Raw genomic sequence first — 20,497 nt, forward strand, 5'->3', positions numbered from 1 at the left:
AAAATCCTTTAAATCCCAAGGTAGACAATACAGTTCCTATTTATGAAGAAGAACATCACAAAATAATACAATTACAGGACAACTAAGTGGAAGAGGAAAGCAACCAACTTGGAAAATCTTTTTTTTTTTTTTTTAAAGATTTTATTTATTTATTTGACAGAGAGAGATCACAAGCAGGCAGAGAGGCAGGCAGAGAGAGAGGAGGAAGCAGGCTCCCTGCTGAGCAGAGAGCCCGATGCGGGGCTCGATCCCAGGACTCTGAGATCATGACCTGAGCTGAAGGCAGCGGCTTAACCCACTGAGCCACCCAGGCGCCACCCAACTTGGAAAATCTTAAAGGCTGGTAAAAGCAGGTAAGATTTGGGGGAATCTGAACAGGACACCTGGCTTCACTTATTGCCCATCTCTTGGTTCTTCGTTATCACTAATTTTACCTTAAAATGTAGCACTTCTCTATTCCCTAATCTGGGCACCACTTGTATTACTCTTATCTTTGTCCTGACAGTGTCAGGTCTGTGGCTCAGAATGTAGGGAAAAGAAAACACATCTTATTTAAGTAAATGAACAGTACACAAGATCACTTGCATGTACAAGAAAAGGAGAAACTGCCTCAAGGGGAGAAGGCAACAAGCCATGGGACAATTTTTTTTTTTTAAGGATTTTATTTATTTTTTTGATAGAGACACAGTGAGAGAGAGAACAGAAGTAGAGGGAGTGGGAGAGTGACCAGCAGGCTTCCCGCTCAGCAGAGAGCCTGATGTAGGGCTCAATCCCAAGACCCTGGGATCCTGACCTGAGCTGATGGCAGATGCTTAACTGACTGAGCCACCCCGGCACCCCCTTGAGACAATTTTTCATTGCAGCTTTCCCTCACATCATAACGCATGTGTAACTATAGTGGCTGCCCATGTCGCCTGGAAGGAAGGTTTGGGTTTGTGAGCTGGGCGCCTATGAAACGTTACTTTCTCATAACGGGAAGACTGGCAAGGAGGGTAAGTCACCTTCAGTGACACAGTTGTCCCTTCTTCTAGACTTCAGGTCGTAAGAGACAATCCTCTCTGGGATTCATAACTGATGCAAGAAGAGGAGCATAACATGCGCATTCTACCTAATCACACTTTCTTCTAAAATTAGAAGTTTAGGTAAAAATGCTATGTGCAACAATGTCCAATGAAGAATTGAAAAGTGAACACAACTGATGCTGGAAAAAGAGCAACTCAAGTGTAATTTGGCATCTAACTATCCACTGGGTGTCAGCAGAAACTCTCGGATCTTTGTTTCTATGGAAGGCAGAGTGTGAACCATCACCAGGAGACTGGGCCTCAGGCCTGTGCCCTCTGCCATTTCTCCTGTAGCTTGGGGAGCCGCAGGGGAGTGGCGTGGGTGCCAACCGAGGCCCTCTGTCACCCCCCACTGTGGAGCATCTGCACTCCGCTCCGTGCTGCCTGAGTCCTCCTCCTTCCCCAACCCAATCTGGGCTGTAGGGGGATGGGCCACTGTTGCTGGGATTGACATGGAGAACGGCTTACTACTTTATTCTCCACTTTATTTTGAGTTACTATGTTCTCAAGTAACTCAAGTTACTTAGTAACTCTTTATTTTGAGTTACTAAGTTACTTTATTCTTCTACTTTATTTTGAGTTACTGTTAAAACCTAATCAGGGCACCTGGGTAGTTCAGTCAGTTAAGCATCCAACCATCTGACTCTGGGTCTGGTGATCTCCGGGTCGTGAGATTGAGCCCCGCACTGGGCTCCAGGGTCAGTGTCGAGTTGACTTGAGATTCTCTCTCTGCCCCTCTCCACCTCCCCCACTCTCAAAAATAAATAAATAAAATAAAATCTTTTAAAACAAACAAAACAAATCACAAGCAGTTGCTAAGCCAAAATGACATAATGTTAAAAAGATAACAAATACTGGATGAAAACAGTATAAATTCTTATTTTTTTAAAATTGTCTCCTTAGGGGGCGCCTGGGTGGCTCAGTGGGTTAAGCCGCTGCCTTCGGCTCAGGTCATGATCTCAGGGTCCTGGGATCGAGTCCCGCATCGGGCTCTCTGCTCAGCAGGGAGCCTGCTTCCTCCTCTCTCTCTCTCTCTCTCTACCTGCCTCTCTGCCTACTTGTGATCTCTCTCTGTCAAATAAATAAATAAAATCTTTAAAAAAAAATAAAATAAAATCGTCTCCTTAGTCTTAAGAAAAGCCCTTCTTTCAACACACTGGGAACTTTTTAAAACCTAAGTCAATAGCTATGATCTTTTTTTTGCAGAAAAAAGCATCATAAGAAAATGATAATTAAAACTATAAAAGGGCGATTAAAAGAATTGCAGTCAAGAAAGAGAAGAATGAGAACCAAACACAGCAGGAAAGCAATTGGGTAAGACAGGGTGAGGTATGTATTTCCTCTTCTCGGGAAACTGTCAGAAATGTCACGTAACAAGAATTAAAATCTCACTGAAAACAGCTGTTTAAAAACAATGAGAACAGAAAACACTTTATAAAAAAGCAGTATCTTTTTTTTCACTTAGATGTATTTGTAACCATATGTGTAGAAGCATATGGGAATAGAGCTTTTCTTAATTCAATCAAAATAATGTACTTTCTAGTGCACTTTGTAAAGAAACCTAAGTCCTGTAACTATGCTGTCAGGAGGGGCCAGGGGAGGGGAATGTGGATGCTGAGGATATTATTTGAAACATCATGTCCTCCATGCTCCACTGAACTACAAAGAGTAGAAGTTGGCCTTACCTTTGGCTACTGTTGGCATCTGAAAAGCAATGCTGATTACTCCCACCAAATCTCCCAGCGGAATTAGGGATCTCAAAATGGACCGAATTCGGATGGCTTCCCCCTTACCAGCATGAATCAACTATGGGAAGAAAAATCAAGGAATGTTAGAAAAACTTTGTGAAATCAATGTTAAAATTCCATCTGGAAAATCTCAAGTATAGGAATCCAAGTCTAAAATAATTTTCTGTTAAAGATACCTTTATATTAGACCTCTGGCAGAAATGGTTGTCTGAGGCTTACATTACAGACAGATATTTACTTCCCCACAGCTTTACTGACATCAGCATATGCCGAATTATGCATTCCAAAGAAAAAATTATCTTTAGACCCAGAATATATAATGATATTTATGACTGATTTAGCCTCTTTCTTACATGGGGATGAAAATGTAATTGTGGGCGCCTGGGTGGTTCAGTCTTTAAGTGTCTGCCTTTGGCTCAGGTCATGATCCCGGGGTTCCGGGATCAAGTCCCACACGAGCTTCCTGCTAAGCAGGGAGTCTGCTCCTCCCTCTCCCTCTGCCTGCCGCTCCCCCTGCTTGTACTCTCTCTCTGTCAAATAAACAAATAAAATCTAAAAAAAAAAAAAAAAATGGCAAATATCATTGTATATCCATTTATATTCCACACACATTTCTCCTAAGGAAAGGTGTATAATATTTGTGTGTGTGTGGTGGGGGAAGGATGGTGAAAAGGGATCATGACAGGTTTTCAGACCATCACCGGCTAACCAAACACCTGTGAGGACCATGAATCTGACCCATCGAGAATCTCTGCCAAGTTCTGGAGCAGACAGCAGGCACCCATTGCCAGGGAGGGTATCTGTTTCCTTCCCCATGAGGGGAGAAACACAAGGATAATTTCTCACACACAGGAGGTCCTCAACCAATAGTTACAGAAGATGAATAAACACGGAAGTGAATGGTTAGTCCCTTACTGAATCACTTGTTTTTTTTTCCTCCTACTTTAATAGAATAAAAAACTATTTATTAGCTAATTTCTGATCTTTCACTTCAATGGAAACAGAACCAACGCTGTCAGAATAAAGTTTTTTGTCTTCAATCACCTCCTGCGTGCGGGTTCTGATAATCTACTCCTCCCACTTCCTAGGATGAAAATCTCATTAGTGGCAGGTTAAGCTTTTACAAAAATCAGGCTCTAGGTTTGCCAACATTCGAACATCTCTCCATGCTGTGATTCCTCTCTGTTCTCAATGAAAGGTTACACCAAGAAAACATGGAGGTTTTACCCTACAGCTGGGAGTGAAAGGGACGCCCCCCCCACCTCCCCACCCTCCCCACCCCCTGGCCCAACAACAACAGTAACAACAACAAGGAAGGGAAAGGAAAGACAACACAACTATAAACACAACCCCCCCCTCCACCACCACCACAGATGCTAAGGGCAGGGAGAAAGATAAGCTCTGGAAGCAGAGGTCCTTCTGGCTTCATGTTCAGACCGGCTCAGAAACATATTTCCCTTCTATTCCAGCACCTCTCACTGTGTTTCAATCTCCACATTATTTCCCATTACCAGCTCACAAAGCTGGTTTTAGGAGCCCTAACTAGCATTTTAAAATGAATATAATAGAATGAAACAGAATAGATCAAGATAAAGTAAAAAAATATCTGAGTGTGCTACACAGTAAAAGGAAGGACTAGTCCATGAAACTTAATTTCTTCTTGATCAAAACACTGTAGAAAAGGCCGGCCCCTCGAGTCTGAAGAGCTGTTTCCTTCCCAGTGGGTAACTCCCCCCACCCCCACCGTCCCCTTAACCAATGGTGGGCACAGAGATGAAATCGTGTACACCAAAAAAATGACTTTTGACAGGAGTGGTTGCTCTCTGCATGCAATAAATGAGGAGAGGAAATTTATAGGAAAAAATGGGTTCTTTTCTTTGTCAAGTGTGGGGAGGCTGTCTGAGTTTTAGACATACATGAGGTAACTGGCTATTCTATTAGTGATTTGTACTGAAATCTCATTACTAATTTTTACAGCCAAGACGTTTCCAACTAAGTAAACACTTGCTCAGCAGTTAGGCTGTGGCTATTATTTTTAATGGAGCGTGGAGATTACTGGCTTTGGATGCTGTTATCATGTTTGCCAGCTATGGATTTCCTGACACCGATGGGTAAGCCAGGACTGCCGCTCTTGGGCCACAGAGCACTTACATGCATTTCAGGAGCACAGCGTCCTAAGAGGTCAATCAAGGCTGCATAAAAGGTCATGATGGCATTCCCCATGTGGATAGTGTCATCCTCCTCCTCTTCTGTATCACTTTCGTAGATTTAAAAAAACAAAAACAAAAACAAAAAACCAGAAAGCAAAGCAAACAGGATAAATTCCATTTCAGATCGACTACAGACTTCTCAGAATAAAGGGACCCCGAAGACAGCTTATTCTGCCTCTTCTGCTACTTTTCATAGAAGTGATTAATTTATCCCTTGACATTTTTAAAGGAAAATGAGTTTAAAGACGACACCAAAAACACATTTGTGGAAAATATGATATGAAGAGTCCTTCAAAGGAGAAAAAGAGAAATTGCTAATTGGATGGATTCTACCTATTTCTAGAGGCAGAGAGGCTTTGTTTTAACAAAGAAAATAACTAATGAAAAGACTTGGTAAGTTTAGACTACTTTTGTAAATAGCATACATTCTGAGAAAGGGTGACAAAGATCTGTCCTGGAAGGTGACATAGATAAGGCACCCAAAACAGCGTTTTTGCCCGGAGAAAGCACTTTAGAAATGGGAGAGCATTTACTCACCTACCTCTCTGCCATCTACTCTACCTCACCCACCCACTCCCAAATAATCCATCAGTGTCTCCTTCCCACCTCTGTAACAAAACATAAAGATTCCATCATCTCCAGATAAGAGACAGATCTAGATGCCCTTGGAAGATCCCATTATTTTTCCTCCTTTGGTAGCTCAGCTGGGCTCAGCGGCTGCAGGGTAACAGCGAGGCCTCGTTGCAAACACCATCCGGGCATGAAACCCTGCTCCGGGGGCCTCTGTGGGCACACCGGCTGCTGTGGTCCCAGCCAGAGATACATTTTCCACTACTTAGAGAACCTGAGGGCCCCCTAACCCCTCTATGGCTAATTGACAACATGTAACAGGCTCTTGGAGGACCTCCCGGTCTGAAACCATGCTGGCCTTGGCATGGACAGAACATCTATGCAGTCTACATATGGAAGAATGATGGTTTGCAGAACTGTTCTGCTTGGAAATTTGTCTCCAATCAGCCCTACATTCCATCTTCACCAGTGGTATTAGTAGGACATTCGCCTCCACAGATAACAGCTGTGAAGTGACCGCCTGAACAGACTTATATCTACTGCTGGAATCAAGTGTGAATAATGTATACCACAGAGAAACGAAAGGTAGTTGCCATCTGCCCTATCTGCTATAATATCTTAACCAAGCGTTTTCCTCCTCAGAAAGACAATATCCCCTTTTCTGGACTTTACCACCATTCCAGTTTAGTTAAGCTCCCCATTCTCTTGCTAAAGGTCTTACTTTCTTACTATTGTCTTGAACTCATTCCAGCCAGCTTCCTGCTAAACCCTACTACAATTTCAGAGGCTCACCCACCATCCTTTGTAACCACTCACTGAGCCAGAGCCTCCTGGAAAATTTCACAGAATACATCTCACCCTACAACCTGAACTTTTCTCCCTGCTATATCTACCCCATCTTCCTTAGTTTTCTCTTTTTCATTCAACCTATTTCAGCAGCAAATTCCATCCATCTTCCAGGCCTAATTCATTTTATTTTCAAGAGCAGAAATCAGGAGGACCAGAAAATTATACTACAGCTAACAGAATGCAAATCGTGTTTTGTAAAATTTCAAGTCAGGGAATATAATTTACTCTTCAATAAGAGTGTGGATATGAGACCTACAGTGTTTTACTGGATCCACTAGTTGGGGACGGACCATCTCGTGAGGGATCCTCAGATATTTTTATGGCTTCTTCCATGGCTGCGAGCAGACCATTCCCACCTTCCCCTCTCAGAGCAGGACCGAAACACTCAGGCCTCCGGATGAGCAACCTCACCACAACGTTCGCGTTCTCTTCCACGCTCTCCCCTAAAATCGCACAAGGAACAAGAGTAAACAAACGTTGGTTTTGTGGATGGGTGTTCTGAGCAAATAAATGTTACACGACTTCATTTATATTTAAAGAAAAATAACTAACACCAAAGAACAAGTTACTAATAACGTTAAAATTCAGTTCAAATCACTAGTTGTATGTACTCAAGACACAGTAAGTTTCTTCTTCCATACTCAAAATGTGTAACTGCCTAAAAAGCTTAATTTAATAATAAAGGCAAAGTATCCCTATTGAAACAAATATTAGAAATTCAATTATTACTATGGAAAAAAGTACTGATTATAAAATATTCAATGTCTTTATTAATATTTACTTTCTTCATAAAAATAGTGGGATATACCATTTTTGATGTATCTGATTTTTTAAAAATATTTTATTTATTTATTTGACAGAGAGAGAGAGAGATATCACAAGTAGGCAGAAAGAGAGGGGAAAGCAAGCTCCCTGCTGAGCAGAGAGCCCTATGCGGGGCTCAATCCCAGGACCCTGAGATCATGACCTTAGCCCAAGGCAGAGGAATAACCCACTAAGCCACTCAGGCGCCCCTGATGTATCTAATTTTTAAGCAGTTTTAATCATGACCAAAAAAGACCCAAGAAATCAGACCTACCATTACAGAAGACAGCAAATCTGAGAAAGTCAAGATATCTCTCTCCTTCAACTGGATTCCAACCAATGTCTGGATAACCCTTAGACACCAACATCTGGCAGCTCTGCAGTCCACAACCAGCCAAATATCGAACTACCTACAAACAAGAGGATAAGCAAAAGTGTTATCTGTGGGTAAGGAGTCATTAGATGCTAACACTACACATGATAAGTGATATCCTCAAGGGTTGGTTTAAAATGCATATGGTTCTGCAAGTTCTTTTTAATTCCATGACAATCCTCATGAACTCCCTGCAGTAAAACCTAAGAGGTAAGAAATATTTACAAGCGGTAACAAACTGCTCTCGTAATAAAAATATTTGTGAATCAACTCTGTGAAAGAAGAATAGCCCTACATTTCATATAATTTAATTAGAAAATTTATCTATAAATGCATGATATTTGGGGTGCTTGGCTGGTTCCGTTGGGAAAGTACTGACTCTTGATCTCAGGGTCATGAGATTGAACCCCATGTTGGTTGTAGAGCTTATTAAAAAAAAAAAACAAACCCACACAAATATAAATGTCACTGGTATGTGATATACTTCAAAAAAGTCTAAAGACCTCTGACCCAGGATAAACCCTGAATCTATCTGAGATATTAAAAGACCCATCTGAGATAGTGATATTTCAGAGAAGTGATTTACTTCTAAAACAATATTATGAATCTAATATGGAGGGGGGATATATTTGAGAAAACATGTAGAGAAATTTTTAAAAAGCCCAAGCTTAGGTTCAAACATCCTTGGGTCTACCTATATACTACTTGCAGGATCATTTTGTGTCATGATTTCATAGTCTCTAAAACTTAGGAGAGCATTAACTATGTTTAAGTATCACTGAATTTAGCACACTAAGTTTTCTGCCTGTTTTGGCCTTTCAAATTATTGTCTTATATGACTGTTGGTCCTTGACAATATTTCATAACTAGGCCAGTTTAAAAAGAAATCCCTGTTACTATCAATGGTAGTAGATTGTCAGATAAGCAACTCTTCAGTCAAGGTAAACCAGCTTTAAAAAGAAAAAAGTAATATAGCTAAAAATATTTTGTACCAACTTCATCTAAGTATAATTTACATACAATAAACTCATCTACTTAAAGTATAAATTCAGAGCACCTGGGTTGCACCTGGGTCTTAGGTTAAACATCTGACTCTCCATTTCGGCTCAGGTCATGATCCCAGGGTCATGAGATTGAGCCACACAAAGGGCTCTGCACTGAGCGTAGAGCCTGCTTAAGATTTTCTATCTCTCCCTTTGCCCCTCTTCCCCACCCCACTTGGGCGTGCACGTGCATGCGCTCTCTAAAAAAGAAATAAAAAAAAAAATTAAAATACAGATTCAGTGAACTTTGAAAGATTTATGCTTCTGTAAAGACACACCACAGTCAAGATGCAGAACATTCCCATCACCCCTCAGGCCCCAACCATCCCTCCCTGCAAACCAAGGCCTTAACAATCTGCTTTGTAACACTACAAATTAGCTTGTGCATTCTAGAACATTTATATATGCAATCATCCAGTATGTATCTTTTTATGCCTGGCTTCTTTCACTCAGAATAACAATTTTGAGATTCATTTACATTGTAGCACATGTCAGTACTTCCTTCCTTCTCACTGCATAATAAAAGAATTCCACAGCACATGGAAATAGCCCGCATTTCCTTATCTATTCATCCGTTGATGGACATCCGAACTGTCCCCAGTTTTGTGCTAAGATGAACAACATTACTAACATTCATACAAACAAATTCCTATTTCAGTTAAGTATCTACAAGTAGGAGGGCTTGATATATGTTTATGACAGGTATATGTTTTGTTAAGAAACTTATTAAGCATTTGTTAAGTTAGGGGCGCCTGGGTGGCTCAGCCGGCGAAGCGTCAGACTCTTGATCTCGGCTCAGGTCCTGATCTCGGGGTTGTGAGGCTGCACTGAGCATAGAGTCTGCTTAAGATTCTCTCTCCTCTCCCTCTGCCTGGCCCCCACCACACTCTCTCTCTGTGGGGAGGAAGGATTTAAGTTAAAACTGCCAACCTGCTTTGCAAACTGACTCTACCATTTTTTAATCTCAACAGGAGTAGATGAGGGTTTTCATTGCTCCACACCCTCCAAAATTTTTGGTATGGTCAACTTTTTAAATATCAGCCATATTTCAGTGTGCAGATAAAAAGATTATAAAATATGAGAGAAAATGCTCCTGAGGTTAGTCCAAGATGCAAAGCTTTGTGACCCATGACCAGCAGGTCAGAAGGGTTTGGGAAAGAGTTCACTTTTTCATGCCTCAATTACCTCTCCAATGCCAATGTTTTTCTCAAAGCTGGGACAAAGTGGTGAACAATAGAGAAAAAAAAACATGCCCTGAATTCACTGGCCTTATGATAAGGAGTTGATTTTTTTAAATACTCAAATGTATGTTTTATATAAATAACATGAAAATGTGTCTTTCTGTCTCTAATATACAAATAAATTTTTCAACTGTTGGAAAATGAAGCAGCAAAGAAGACAAAACAGGAAACAGAGAGGAGGTTTTAAATGGCATGAGCATGAAGAGCTAACAAAAATGTGACTTGGTCAATGCCTGGAAGGACCTCAGGAAAAGAGCCAGGAAGACATCTGGCAAAAGAATATTGCAGAGGGAGGGAACAGCAAGCACAAAGTCCCCAAGGCAGGAGCACACATGGCAAGTTCCTGTGAAAGCAAGGGGACCAGTGTGGCTGGTGGAGCAGATGAAAGAGACAAGGAGAATGGCTGGCAGTAAGAGGGATATGTGAAATCAGCTGGGTTAGAAGCCGTTACAATGCCTTTAGCTTTTCCTTGAAGTGAGATGGAAAGTCTCTGGAAGTGCTGTGGATGCAGGACTAATACGAACTTTCTAAGAGGCTCGTTCTGGTTGCAAAGTAGGGGAGCAGGGAAGGACCAGGAAGACCACTTGGAATGCAGTCACGATGACGGTGCCAGGGACATTAATCTATGTTCCGGCAAACATGTATGCAGCCTTAAGCTCTCAGAGCTCAGGGTCTAAGTATATCAGGGATATATGTCTACAAGATAGAAAATGTACTTTGAGGGGCACCTGGGTGGCTCAGTGGGTTAAAGCCTCTGCCTTTGGCCCAGGTCATGATCCCAGCACCCTGGGATCAAGCCCCGCATGGGGCGCTCTGCTCAGTGGGGAGCCTGCTTCCTCCTCTCTCACTCTCTCTGCCTGCCTCTCTGCCTACTTGTGATCTCTCCCTCTCTTTCTGTCAAATAAATAAATAAAATCTTAAGAAAAAAAAAAAGAAAATGTACTTTGACATGTTAAAACAACTACTGGAAAAATCAAAACTGTATGAGTAAAGCAAAAATAACAACAGATACCATGAAAGGACAGAAACCTACAAAACAGAAAAGTTGATTCCCTTTCCAGAGAGAAATAGATGTGATCAGAGGGAATGCTTGATCTCAACTTTCTTGTTCTTTGTAATTTACAACTATAGGTTCTACATAATATAGGTAAAATGTTTTTTTTTAAAGAATTTTTGTTAAAAGATTTTATTTAGGGTGCCTGGGTGGCTCAGTGGGTTAAGCTGCTGCCTTCGGCTCAGGTCATGATCTCAGGGTCCTGGGATCGAGTCCCGAATCGGGCTCTCTGCTCAGCAGGGAGCCTGCTTCCCTCTCTCTCTCTCTGCCTGCCTCTCCATCTACTTGTGATTTCTCTCTGCCAAATAAATAAATAAAATCTTAAAAAAAAAAAGATTTTATTTATTTATTTGACAGACAAAAATCACAAGTAGGCAGAGAGGCAGGCAGAGAGGTGGGGTGGGGGAAGCAGGCTCCCTGCTGAGCAGAGAGCCCGATGTGGGGCTGGATGCCAGGACCCTGGGATCATGACCTGAGCCAAAGGCAGAGGCTTTAACTCACTGAGCCACCCAGGTGTCCCTGGTAATACATTTCTTGAGATTAGTGTAACTTTGATAACTAGATAAAAGATAGAAGAGTAAATTTGCAGGTTAATTTTATTTATATAGGGGCAAAACTCTTAAACCAAACCAGGGTTAACCAACTTAAAGTGTATTTTTTTTTAATATTTTATTTATTTATTTGACAGACAGAGATCAAAAGTAGGCAAAGAGGCAGACAGAGAGAGAGGAGAAAGCAGGCTCCCTGCCGGCCAGAGAGCCTAATGTGGGGCTTGATCCCAGGACCCTGGGATCATGACCTGAGCTAAAGGCAGAGGCTTTAACCCACTGGGCCACCCAGGCATCCCAATAACATGTTTATAATATACAATGTATGCTATAATTGTGTCTATAAATACAACTCTATTATGGTTATACTTCAATAACCTCGAGAAACAACCATAAACAAGCCTAACTCCCACAAACACAAGAGGGGAGGATGTTGTTTACCTTTTCCAGATCTGGTTCACGCAGAGCTAAGGCCAGTTCATTATTATCCATCACCGACGCGGCTGCCACATCCAACGGCGTTGAACCTCTCATAGCTGGTGAGGCTGTTAATTCAAACAAGGATGAGACAAAACCTGGTTTGTGCTACAACTACAAATTACATATAAAAACACACTGTCCCTTAAAATTTCATTTCTAAATACAACACACACTGCATTAATCTAAAATTACTTTGCATTAAAGTTTAAAATTTAATACAGTATGTATATTCTTCTTATAAGATTAAATAAAAGCCATAATTCACTTACCAAGACCGACACTGCTATTCTCCAGTAAATAGCTGAGATGATCAAACATAGCTTTTTGATTCTGCCTACTTATACGACAGAAGTAACAAAGGAAACGGCAACAGTTGGCCACCATCTTGGGAAAAGTGATTTCCTACATAAAGAACATTTAGTTAGCTGTGGGAGTAAATGGTCTTCAGAAAACTGAGTTCAGAAGCTGAGGTCCAACTACACTGTTAAACCATGCGAGCCCACGTCTGCATGGGCTACTAAAGACTAAAGACCTACTAAACACTAAAAGACCTTCAGTTGTTTACACGTCAACTCATCTAGTCCATGAGCCACTGAAAATCAAGCCCAATATTAATGGAGAAACCTCATTACCATCAAGGGGTTGCTCTGGAACTAAGCTTCAGCCCTAAATCTATAGGTGGCATAAGCCTGATTTAGCAATCAGGCAGACTTGGCTGTGATTCTGGACTAAAACTATCAGCTTTGTTTCCCTGGGAGACTATTAAGTCTTACTGATTCAGTTGTGTAAAACTGAAACAAAATGGATAATAATTCTTAATTTAGGTTAAGAGAGAAAAAGTTCAATGAAACCTTTTTATTAAAAATACCCTATTTCCTACTTGAAACCACACTAGGGCATTCGTATCGTAAGTGTTGTTTTTAAGATTCTAGGAGTCACATCTTCCCTGATTTGCAAACGACTCGTCTGCTACAATGAGCACCCTGACCCAGAAGGCCCGCATGCCAGACACCTGCAAATATATCTCCCTTAAGCATCTAATCTTATTCTAGGATACCCTAGATGATCACTGGAATCCCTCCTTATCAGAATTTTTATAAATATTTTATAAATATCTTTATAAGTCTGTGTAACTGGTAATTTAAACATGAAAAATACGAACTCTCCCATATTTGGAAAAACACATCTTAAAATTTCAAAAACAGTGTAATATACTTGCAAATCATAGATCATAAAATTATACTGATTCATATGAAATTGTTGTATTACTCTATTCACTCGGTTTTGAAGGTTTGAAAGTTTGGAAGGTTTCACTTTATTTTAACTTTAAATCACTTAAGAAGTTCACTTTATGTCTTAAAACTCCAGAACATCATCTTCAGATTTGGGCCTAGATCAGGAATTTAGTGAAACCAACTGCCATCTAAATCAAGCGGCATGTCTGGGTCTGAAGAACATGCTTGTGTTCTGGACTTTTAATGTGATGGACATTCACTTATAATTAAGAATTTAAAAAGTAGTATAGTATTTATGTTCAAAGTTTCTAACTAACCACTAAACAGGAAAAGTTTAGGAGACAACAAATTACACAGCATAAGACAGAAATTGTTATCAATATCAAAGGAAGAAAGAACTAGTAGCATATCCAATTCTCACTCTATAAGGCTTGCTTTGTTTTTGCAGAAGGTGTTCTTTAAAAAACAGTCCTCCTAAGATGATTTAAGAAATCCTCATTAAGTATATGCTCCAGGAGTGTATGGACTCCATGAGTCATGTTCATTGGCAATTTAATAATCAAAGGTTTTCCTTTACCTTGGACTCTCCACCTCCAAGGACATTCACCATGACCTCCATCACTGTCTCATGCATCCCAAGTGCCCTCATGAGATTAGGGTGCTGGTAAAATACTTTATTATTCATGATATCCCTAGAAGGGACAATATAGGTTTGGGGGGTTGAGGGAGAAGCACAGAGGGCAAAGAAAAACTTAAATGAAAATTTATCCGAGATCCTGATGAATATTTTGGAATTAATTACTGGCATGAACAGAAAATTATGTGCAGTCATGATTAAAGTTAATAAAAACAAAAGTTAAGAAGCACAATTAATTGAATTTCCTCCAAAAATATTGATAGCCTCTCAAAAATAGTATACAAGTTATCTGTTCTTTTCAGTTACAAGAAATGTACTACATATATAAACATTCATCTATATGAAATATATTTTTGGACACATCATTCCTAATTTTATGTATATCCAAATACCTGTTCAATCTTCTTTATTTTCTTTCTTTTAAATTAATTTATTTATTTTCAGAAAAAACAGTATTATTTTTTTGTTCAATCTTCTTTAGCATAGAGATATGAATCACTATTATACCACATTCTATGAACATTCCTATTTAAATTATTGACATACAAATATCTGCTTTTCATGTAGGATATTTTTAGTACTACATTCAGTATTTCCATGTTTAATAACAATAGTGTTATTTCTTACTATATTTGTGTTACCTTTCCAGAGAATTACATGTAAAGGACTCACACTCTCAAAGTGAAATGGAATACACCTCAAATGCAAGTAGAAGTAGTGTAATAAATTAAAATAGAATTTGGGGCACCTGCGTGGCTCAGTTGTTGAGCATCTGCCTTTGGCTCAGGTCATGATCCCAAGGTCCTGGGATCAAGCCCCACATCAGGCTCCCTACTGGGTGAGAAGCCTGCTTCTCCCTCTCCCACTCCCCCTGATTGCATTCTCTCTCGCACTCTCTGTCAAATAAATAAATAAATAAATAAATAAATAAATAAATAAAATCCTTAAAATTAAAACAAAGTAAAATAATATAATGAACATTAGAGGGGCGCCTGGGTGGCTCAGTGGGTTAAAGCCTCTGCCTTTGGCTCAGGTCATGATCCCAGGGTCCTGGGATGGAGCCCTGCATTGGGCTCTCTGCTTGGCAGGGAGCCTGCTTCTCCCACCCCTTTTTGCCTGCCTCTCTGCCTACTTTTGATTTCTGTCTGTCAAATAAATAAAGCCTTTAAAAAAAATGAATATTTGATTTGAAAAACCAGCAGATGACACCCAACATGTTTCATATTATCATTATTTCATTACGTGTTATTATATTATGTATGTAGAGGTATTCCTAAGGATGTTACTGCTCGGTAGTCATTAAAATTCTGCTGATTTTTATGTAAATGTAAATCAAATCAATACAGAAGTTTGTTTTTATTTTTCTACAAAAACACTTCCTGTCACAGCTTTAACAAGAAAATTTTAACACACAGCCCACAGGAAAACAAACTTTCCCTGCGGATCTCATCTCCTTAATGGACTCACCCCTTCACTTGGTCATATGCTAACTTTTAGTTATATCAAGTATATCAAGTATATCAAGACAGTGACATAGTATGATTCCTGCATAATGATTCTCTTTTTTCAGTTTTAGTTTTTTTGCTTTAATTGAGTTTAGTTTTGCTTTAATGACAAGAGTTTTTAGATAGCACAACTCAAAAAAAAAAAAAAAAAAAAAAAAAAAAAAGACATGGGTGCCGAGGACTAAAATAGGTCTGGTCTATTTTGTGAAGAACAAATGGAGTGAAGAAAGGCCTCTTTTGCTTCACATAAGAAAGTAACAAATTTAGTAGGAGAACCTTCAATTTTTCAAACCACAGTTGTAATCATAGGATTGTTCTTTTGTTACTTCAAATCTTTTTGTAGGACCCAACTTTGGACAATTTTGTTTTGAAAAAAATCTTGTTTGCCTTTCGTTCTAGATAAATTATGTGGCTTTGTAAGTCTACCACTCGGTAGGCAGGTTGTCATTTATTAAATGTGTCCTTTGAGAAATATTCCAATACTACACAAACATAACTTTATATTTTGTTTTATAATCATCTTAAGTTTTTTTTTTTAAAGATTTGATTTGATTTATTTATTTGATAGAAAGAGATCACAAGTACGCATAAAGGCAAGCAGAGAGAGAGAGATGCGGAAGCAGGCTCCCCACCGAGCAGAGAACCCGATTTGGGGGTTTGATCCCAGGACCCTGAGATGATGACCTGAGCCGAAGGCAGAGGCTTAACCCACTGAGCCACCAAGGCTCCTCTAAGGTTTTTGCTTTTTTTTTTTTTTTTTTTTTTAAAGATTTTATTTATTATTTGACAGAGACAGAGAGAGAAGGAATTCAAGCAGGGGGAGTTGGAGAGGGAGAAGCAGGCCTTCTCACCCAGCAGGGAGCCTGATGGGGGGCTTGATCCCAGGACCCTGGAATCATGACTTGAGCTGAAGGAGATGCCCAACGACTGAGCCACCCAGGCACCCCCATTTTAAGGTTTACCACTACTGAGTGATTTATGTGTTAACAGCACATATTACTGTTACCTGTTCATTTAAGAAGAAAGTGCCCTGCATTTCCTAGAAGGCTTCCTTGCTCATTTGGTTAATGAAGATGACTTAGGTGAAACCTTTTTCGGTTAGATCAATGTATTAGTATCCAAGAAAAAGATTCACGCTCACACAATTTTAAAGACTATCAAATTTGCTTTTGTTGTTTAAACTTTTCTGTTCTCCTTCTTTTGTTCTGTTAGTATATTTATTTTTACTGTGCAATAATGATAACGATTTTGGAATATAACCTTTAGGCTTATTTTAATGATTTCAAACACCTGATAGATCCAAGGGCAATATACAGTATGTGTTCTGAATTTAGATAAATAATAAATAAATAATAAGACACAAACTGAATCTTTCTATACTTTGCTTTTTACCCACAAGATTATTTTTTTTAGATCAAAGAAAACTGTTGTTTTCTATTCCATTAGTTTTTTGAAGAACCATCTGTAGGATTCTTAAACTTTTTTACTGTTTCTTTACATCCTTTTTTATACATGTCAACAGTTACTTTCATTCTCTTTCTTTCATTTTCTCTTTAACTTTTTTTGGTAGAATATGTACATTCTAACTCACTTGTCAACATTCTACATTCGATTTCTACATCCTTATGTTTCAGTCTTTTTTTCTCATAGACTTCATAAGGCTTAATTTAAGCTTCCATTGTTCTTCTACTTTCACATTCCCAAACTATGCAAGCTAGTGAATGATTCCCAGATTTATGCATATATGCGCCAATAATACACTAAAACTTCTGCTTCCCATTCTTTCTGAGTTCTATTATCTTTTCTCTAATGTACAGCCCTTTAGAAGGTTGATGAACTGGAAGTAAACATTCTGAAATATCTTTGTTTTGCCCTCATTTTTAAATATGGGATATAAATCCTCATCCCCAAATTTCCATGAAGCACAAGGTCATGGTATGACATTCTCAATTGAGTAACACCTTCTAAACTGATGGTTATTTTCCATCAGGATTTGTGAATGTGGTATTCCACTGAGTAATGATCTCTAGTTTTGCTGTTGAGAATTCCATATGCTGTTGGGCTTTTTGTTGTTGTTGTTGTTAAGTATTCTGGCTTTTCTTTCAACTTACCTTTAAAATAATTGAAGTATCACTGGTTTTACTGCAGTTTGACTGCCTATGCAGGGAAGATGTGGAACTACATGTCCTTTGGGATAATCTGTGAGTTCACGTTCTTCATTGATTCTGAAAGTCTCAAGTCAGTAGCTCTTGAAATATTCCCATTCCATAAATCATCTATTCTATCTTTTCCAGAAATCCTTACTATATCCTGGACCACCTTATACTATCCGTTCAGTCTCATCACTGCTCTTTCGAATTTCCTTATCTTTATCTCTCAATGCTGCAGTACTAAGTAATTTTCTCAGATCTATGATCCAACATATTAAATTTTCTCTTCAACTGTATCTTATCAAATTTAATTAACTCACTGTTTTTAATGCTGTTTATTATATTTTTCATTTCTAGAAACTCTACTTGGATCTTTTTCAAGTCTTCATGGACTTTTCTCCACATCTTATTTTTAGAGAATTGGTTTATTCCCTTTGTATTTTTTAACCATTTTAAATATAGTAACTTGCGTCTCTTTCTGGCATTGTCTTATCTGAAATTTTTGAAACAGGTGTTCTGACCCCACTATCATTGTGTCTGCAAGACCCCTGCTTATGAAGGATTATTTCCTTATGTGCTTTGCAATTTTGGTTGTAAGCTAACCATTCATAGTATTTAGTTTTTTCCTGCAAGATTTCACAGTGACTTGAGGTGAGAAAAGTATACCTCCAGGTCCAATTGTTACATTCTCAGTTTAGGAATCCGTAAACTACACATGAGATATAAACATTAATCCCTAAATTCACATGAAGCACACTTATGATTCTGAACTAGCAAAAGAATTGTGTTGTTTTCCCCATTCTTTTTCAAGGCCCTGTTGGATACAGACAAAATACTATTTCCTGCTGGTGAGTGTTTGTCTCTGTATGGATTTTCGTGTGTTTTTATTAACCTTCATGTGTTTTATATATGATTGTACATTACTGAAAAAATAATTTATTTTTTTTTAAGATTTTATTTATTTATTTGACAGAGAGAGACACAGCGAGAGAGGGAACACAAGCAGGGGGAGTGTAAGAGGGAGAAGCAGACTTTCTGTTGAGCAGAGAGCCTGAGGCAGGGCTGGATCCCAGGACCCTGAAATCATGACCTGAGCAGAGGCAGAGGCTTAAGAACTAAGCCCCCCAAGCAGCCCTGAAAAATTAATTCTAAGCACCTCTAAAATACGTGCTGCATATCATAGCCACCGCAGCCTCGAGTTATAAAATTGGTCACGTTTTGCTGGTGAGCAACTTTTCTATTTAACTTTAAAACATAATGTCTAGAAAAGCAATAATCTCACTTAATAATCATATACAGATATACCTCACAAATACAGCAGATTGGGCTCCAACTCATGGCAATAAAGCAAATCAAATGAAATTTTTTTGTTTTCCAGTACATACAAAAGTTATGTTTACAATACACTGTAGTCTATTAAGAGTGTAACAGTGTTATGTTTTAAAAATCCATGTGGGGGTGCCTGGGTGGCTCAGTGGGTTAAGCTTCTGCCTTTGGCTCAGGTCACGATCCCAGGGTCCTAGGATCCAGCCCTGTCTCAGGCTCTCTGCTCAGTGGGGAGTCTGCTTCTCCCTCTATCTCTGCCTGCCTCTCTGTTTACTTGTGATCTCTGTCAAATAAATAAAATCTTTTTAAAAAATCCATGAACATCCCCTAATTAAAAAATACTTAATAACTAAAAATGCTAACCATCTCCTGAACTTTCAGTGAGTCGTAACCATTGATCACAGGTCACCATAACAATTATGATATAATAAAAAGTTAGAAATACTGTGAGAATTGCCAACCTGTGACACATAGAGACATAAAGTGAGCAAATGCCATTAAAAAAAAATGGTGTCAATAGACTTGCTCAATGCAAGGTAGTCACAGAACTTCAATTTGTAAAAACACACTGTCTGTGAAGTGCAGTAAAGCAAGGCACAATAAAACGAGGCATGCCTATAATCGAAATAGTGGATTTATATTAATATACCTACTGTGCAACTACTGGGATTAACAAGTAAAAAGAAGACATTTGTAAGACAAAAGTTGTAATAGTTAAATAAATTACCCTAATCCACGAATCATAAGCTTCTCTTCTTCTTTGCCCATTCTTACGCTCAGCAGAGAACGGATCTGACCAAGAGACGCCAGCAGGTTGATGGTATCCTCCACGGAGACACCATTTATAGTGTAGGTCTTTGGCAGAGCCCGGACCAGACCCCCAATGCCATCGTACTGTCGATGGAGCAACACAAACATGGCCCTCACCAACTCGGGGTCTTCAATGACAGACTCTTGTGCCCATCGGACCATGGTTTCAGAAATCAACTGTTGAAGAGTGGCTATAAAGTCATTATGGATGTTTTTTAAAAAGGAAAATAATAAGAGAAGACAAATTAGCTGGGCATTTTAACTCTACCTCTCACAGTCCCAAACTAATATCTGTATTTGAACCAGAGTTGAAAAAGCTAGGAATATTCTTGGAGGAAAATAAATTTCACTTAAACAATCTATACATATGTCAATAAAAATGAGTTATGAACACGGAGGAATGAAAATACATAGGCTTTTCCTTAAAAACTATGCTTATTAAGGAATTTTAGCTGTTCAGAATTATACTTTTCGAAATTGCTGTTGGCAATTCATAGGACAATCAATATGATTTGTCCTATTACTTTTACTTTTATTTTCTTTGTTCCATTATTTTCCTCCCAGAAGATGTGACATCATATACCCTTATAAAATCAATCATGGGCATCCAAGGGAATGATCTATTTTTTTCTCTCTTCATTTGAGCCATTTGCAAAAGTGACCTCATATATTTTTACTATAATTTGGATCCTTAATTGTCACTTAAAATGTTTTGATTGTGAAGCTGTATTAAAGTGAAAAATTATTCTATACGTAGAAGATTTCTTGCAATGTGTCATGCAGTATAGTATACATAAAAGCAACAGAACTTTTAAAGCTCCTAAAATAAAGAGCAAAGTTATCAAAGCTAAGT

General features: G+C 38.9%; 1 protein-coding gene across 3 annotated transcripts in view; it reads right to left on the reverse strand.

The window, feature by feature from the left end:
* RYR2 (ryanodine receptor 2) overlaps nucleotides 1-20,497 on the reverse strand; it is a 733,452-nt gene that overhangs the window by 178,029 nt on the left and 534,926 nt on the right. For all 3 annotated transcript variants that reach the window (XM_082721308.1, XM_082721309.1, XM_082721307.1), the window contains exons 41-48: nucleotides 19,562-19,835; nucleotides 13,794-13,908; nucleotides 12,251-12,383; nucleotides 11,943-12,046; nucleotides 7,517-7,652; nucleotides 6,695-6,881; nucleotides 4,961-5,066; nucleotides 2,747-2,867 (exon numbers count right to left, since the gene is read on the reverse strand). In XM_082721308.1, coding sequence (XP_082577434.1) covers nucleotides 2,747-2,867; nucleotides 4,961-5,066; nucleotides 6,695-6,881; nucleotides 7,517-7,652; nucleotides 11,943-12,046; nucleotides 12,251-12,383; nucleotides 13,794-13,908; nucleotides 19,562-19,835 — 1,176 coding nt within the window. The remainder of the gene's footprint in view (nucleotides 1-2,746; nucleotides 2,868-4,960; nucleotides 5,067-6,694; nucleotides 6,882-7,516; nucleotides 7,653-11,942; nucleotides 12,047-12,250; nucleotides 12,384-13,793; nucleotides 13,909-19,561; nucleotides 19,836-20,497) is intronic.

This window comes from Mustela nivalis (assembly GCF_964662115.1).
Source record: "Mustela nivalis genome assembly, chromosome: 2".
Taxonomy (NCBI): Eukaryota; Metazoa; Chordata; class Mammalia; order Carnivora; family Mustelidae; genus Mustela; species Mustela nivalis.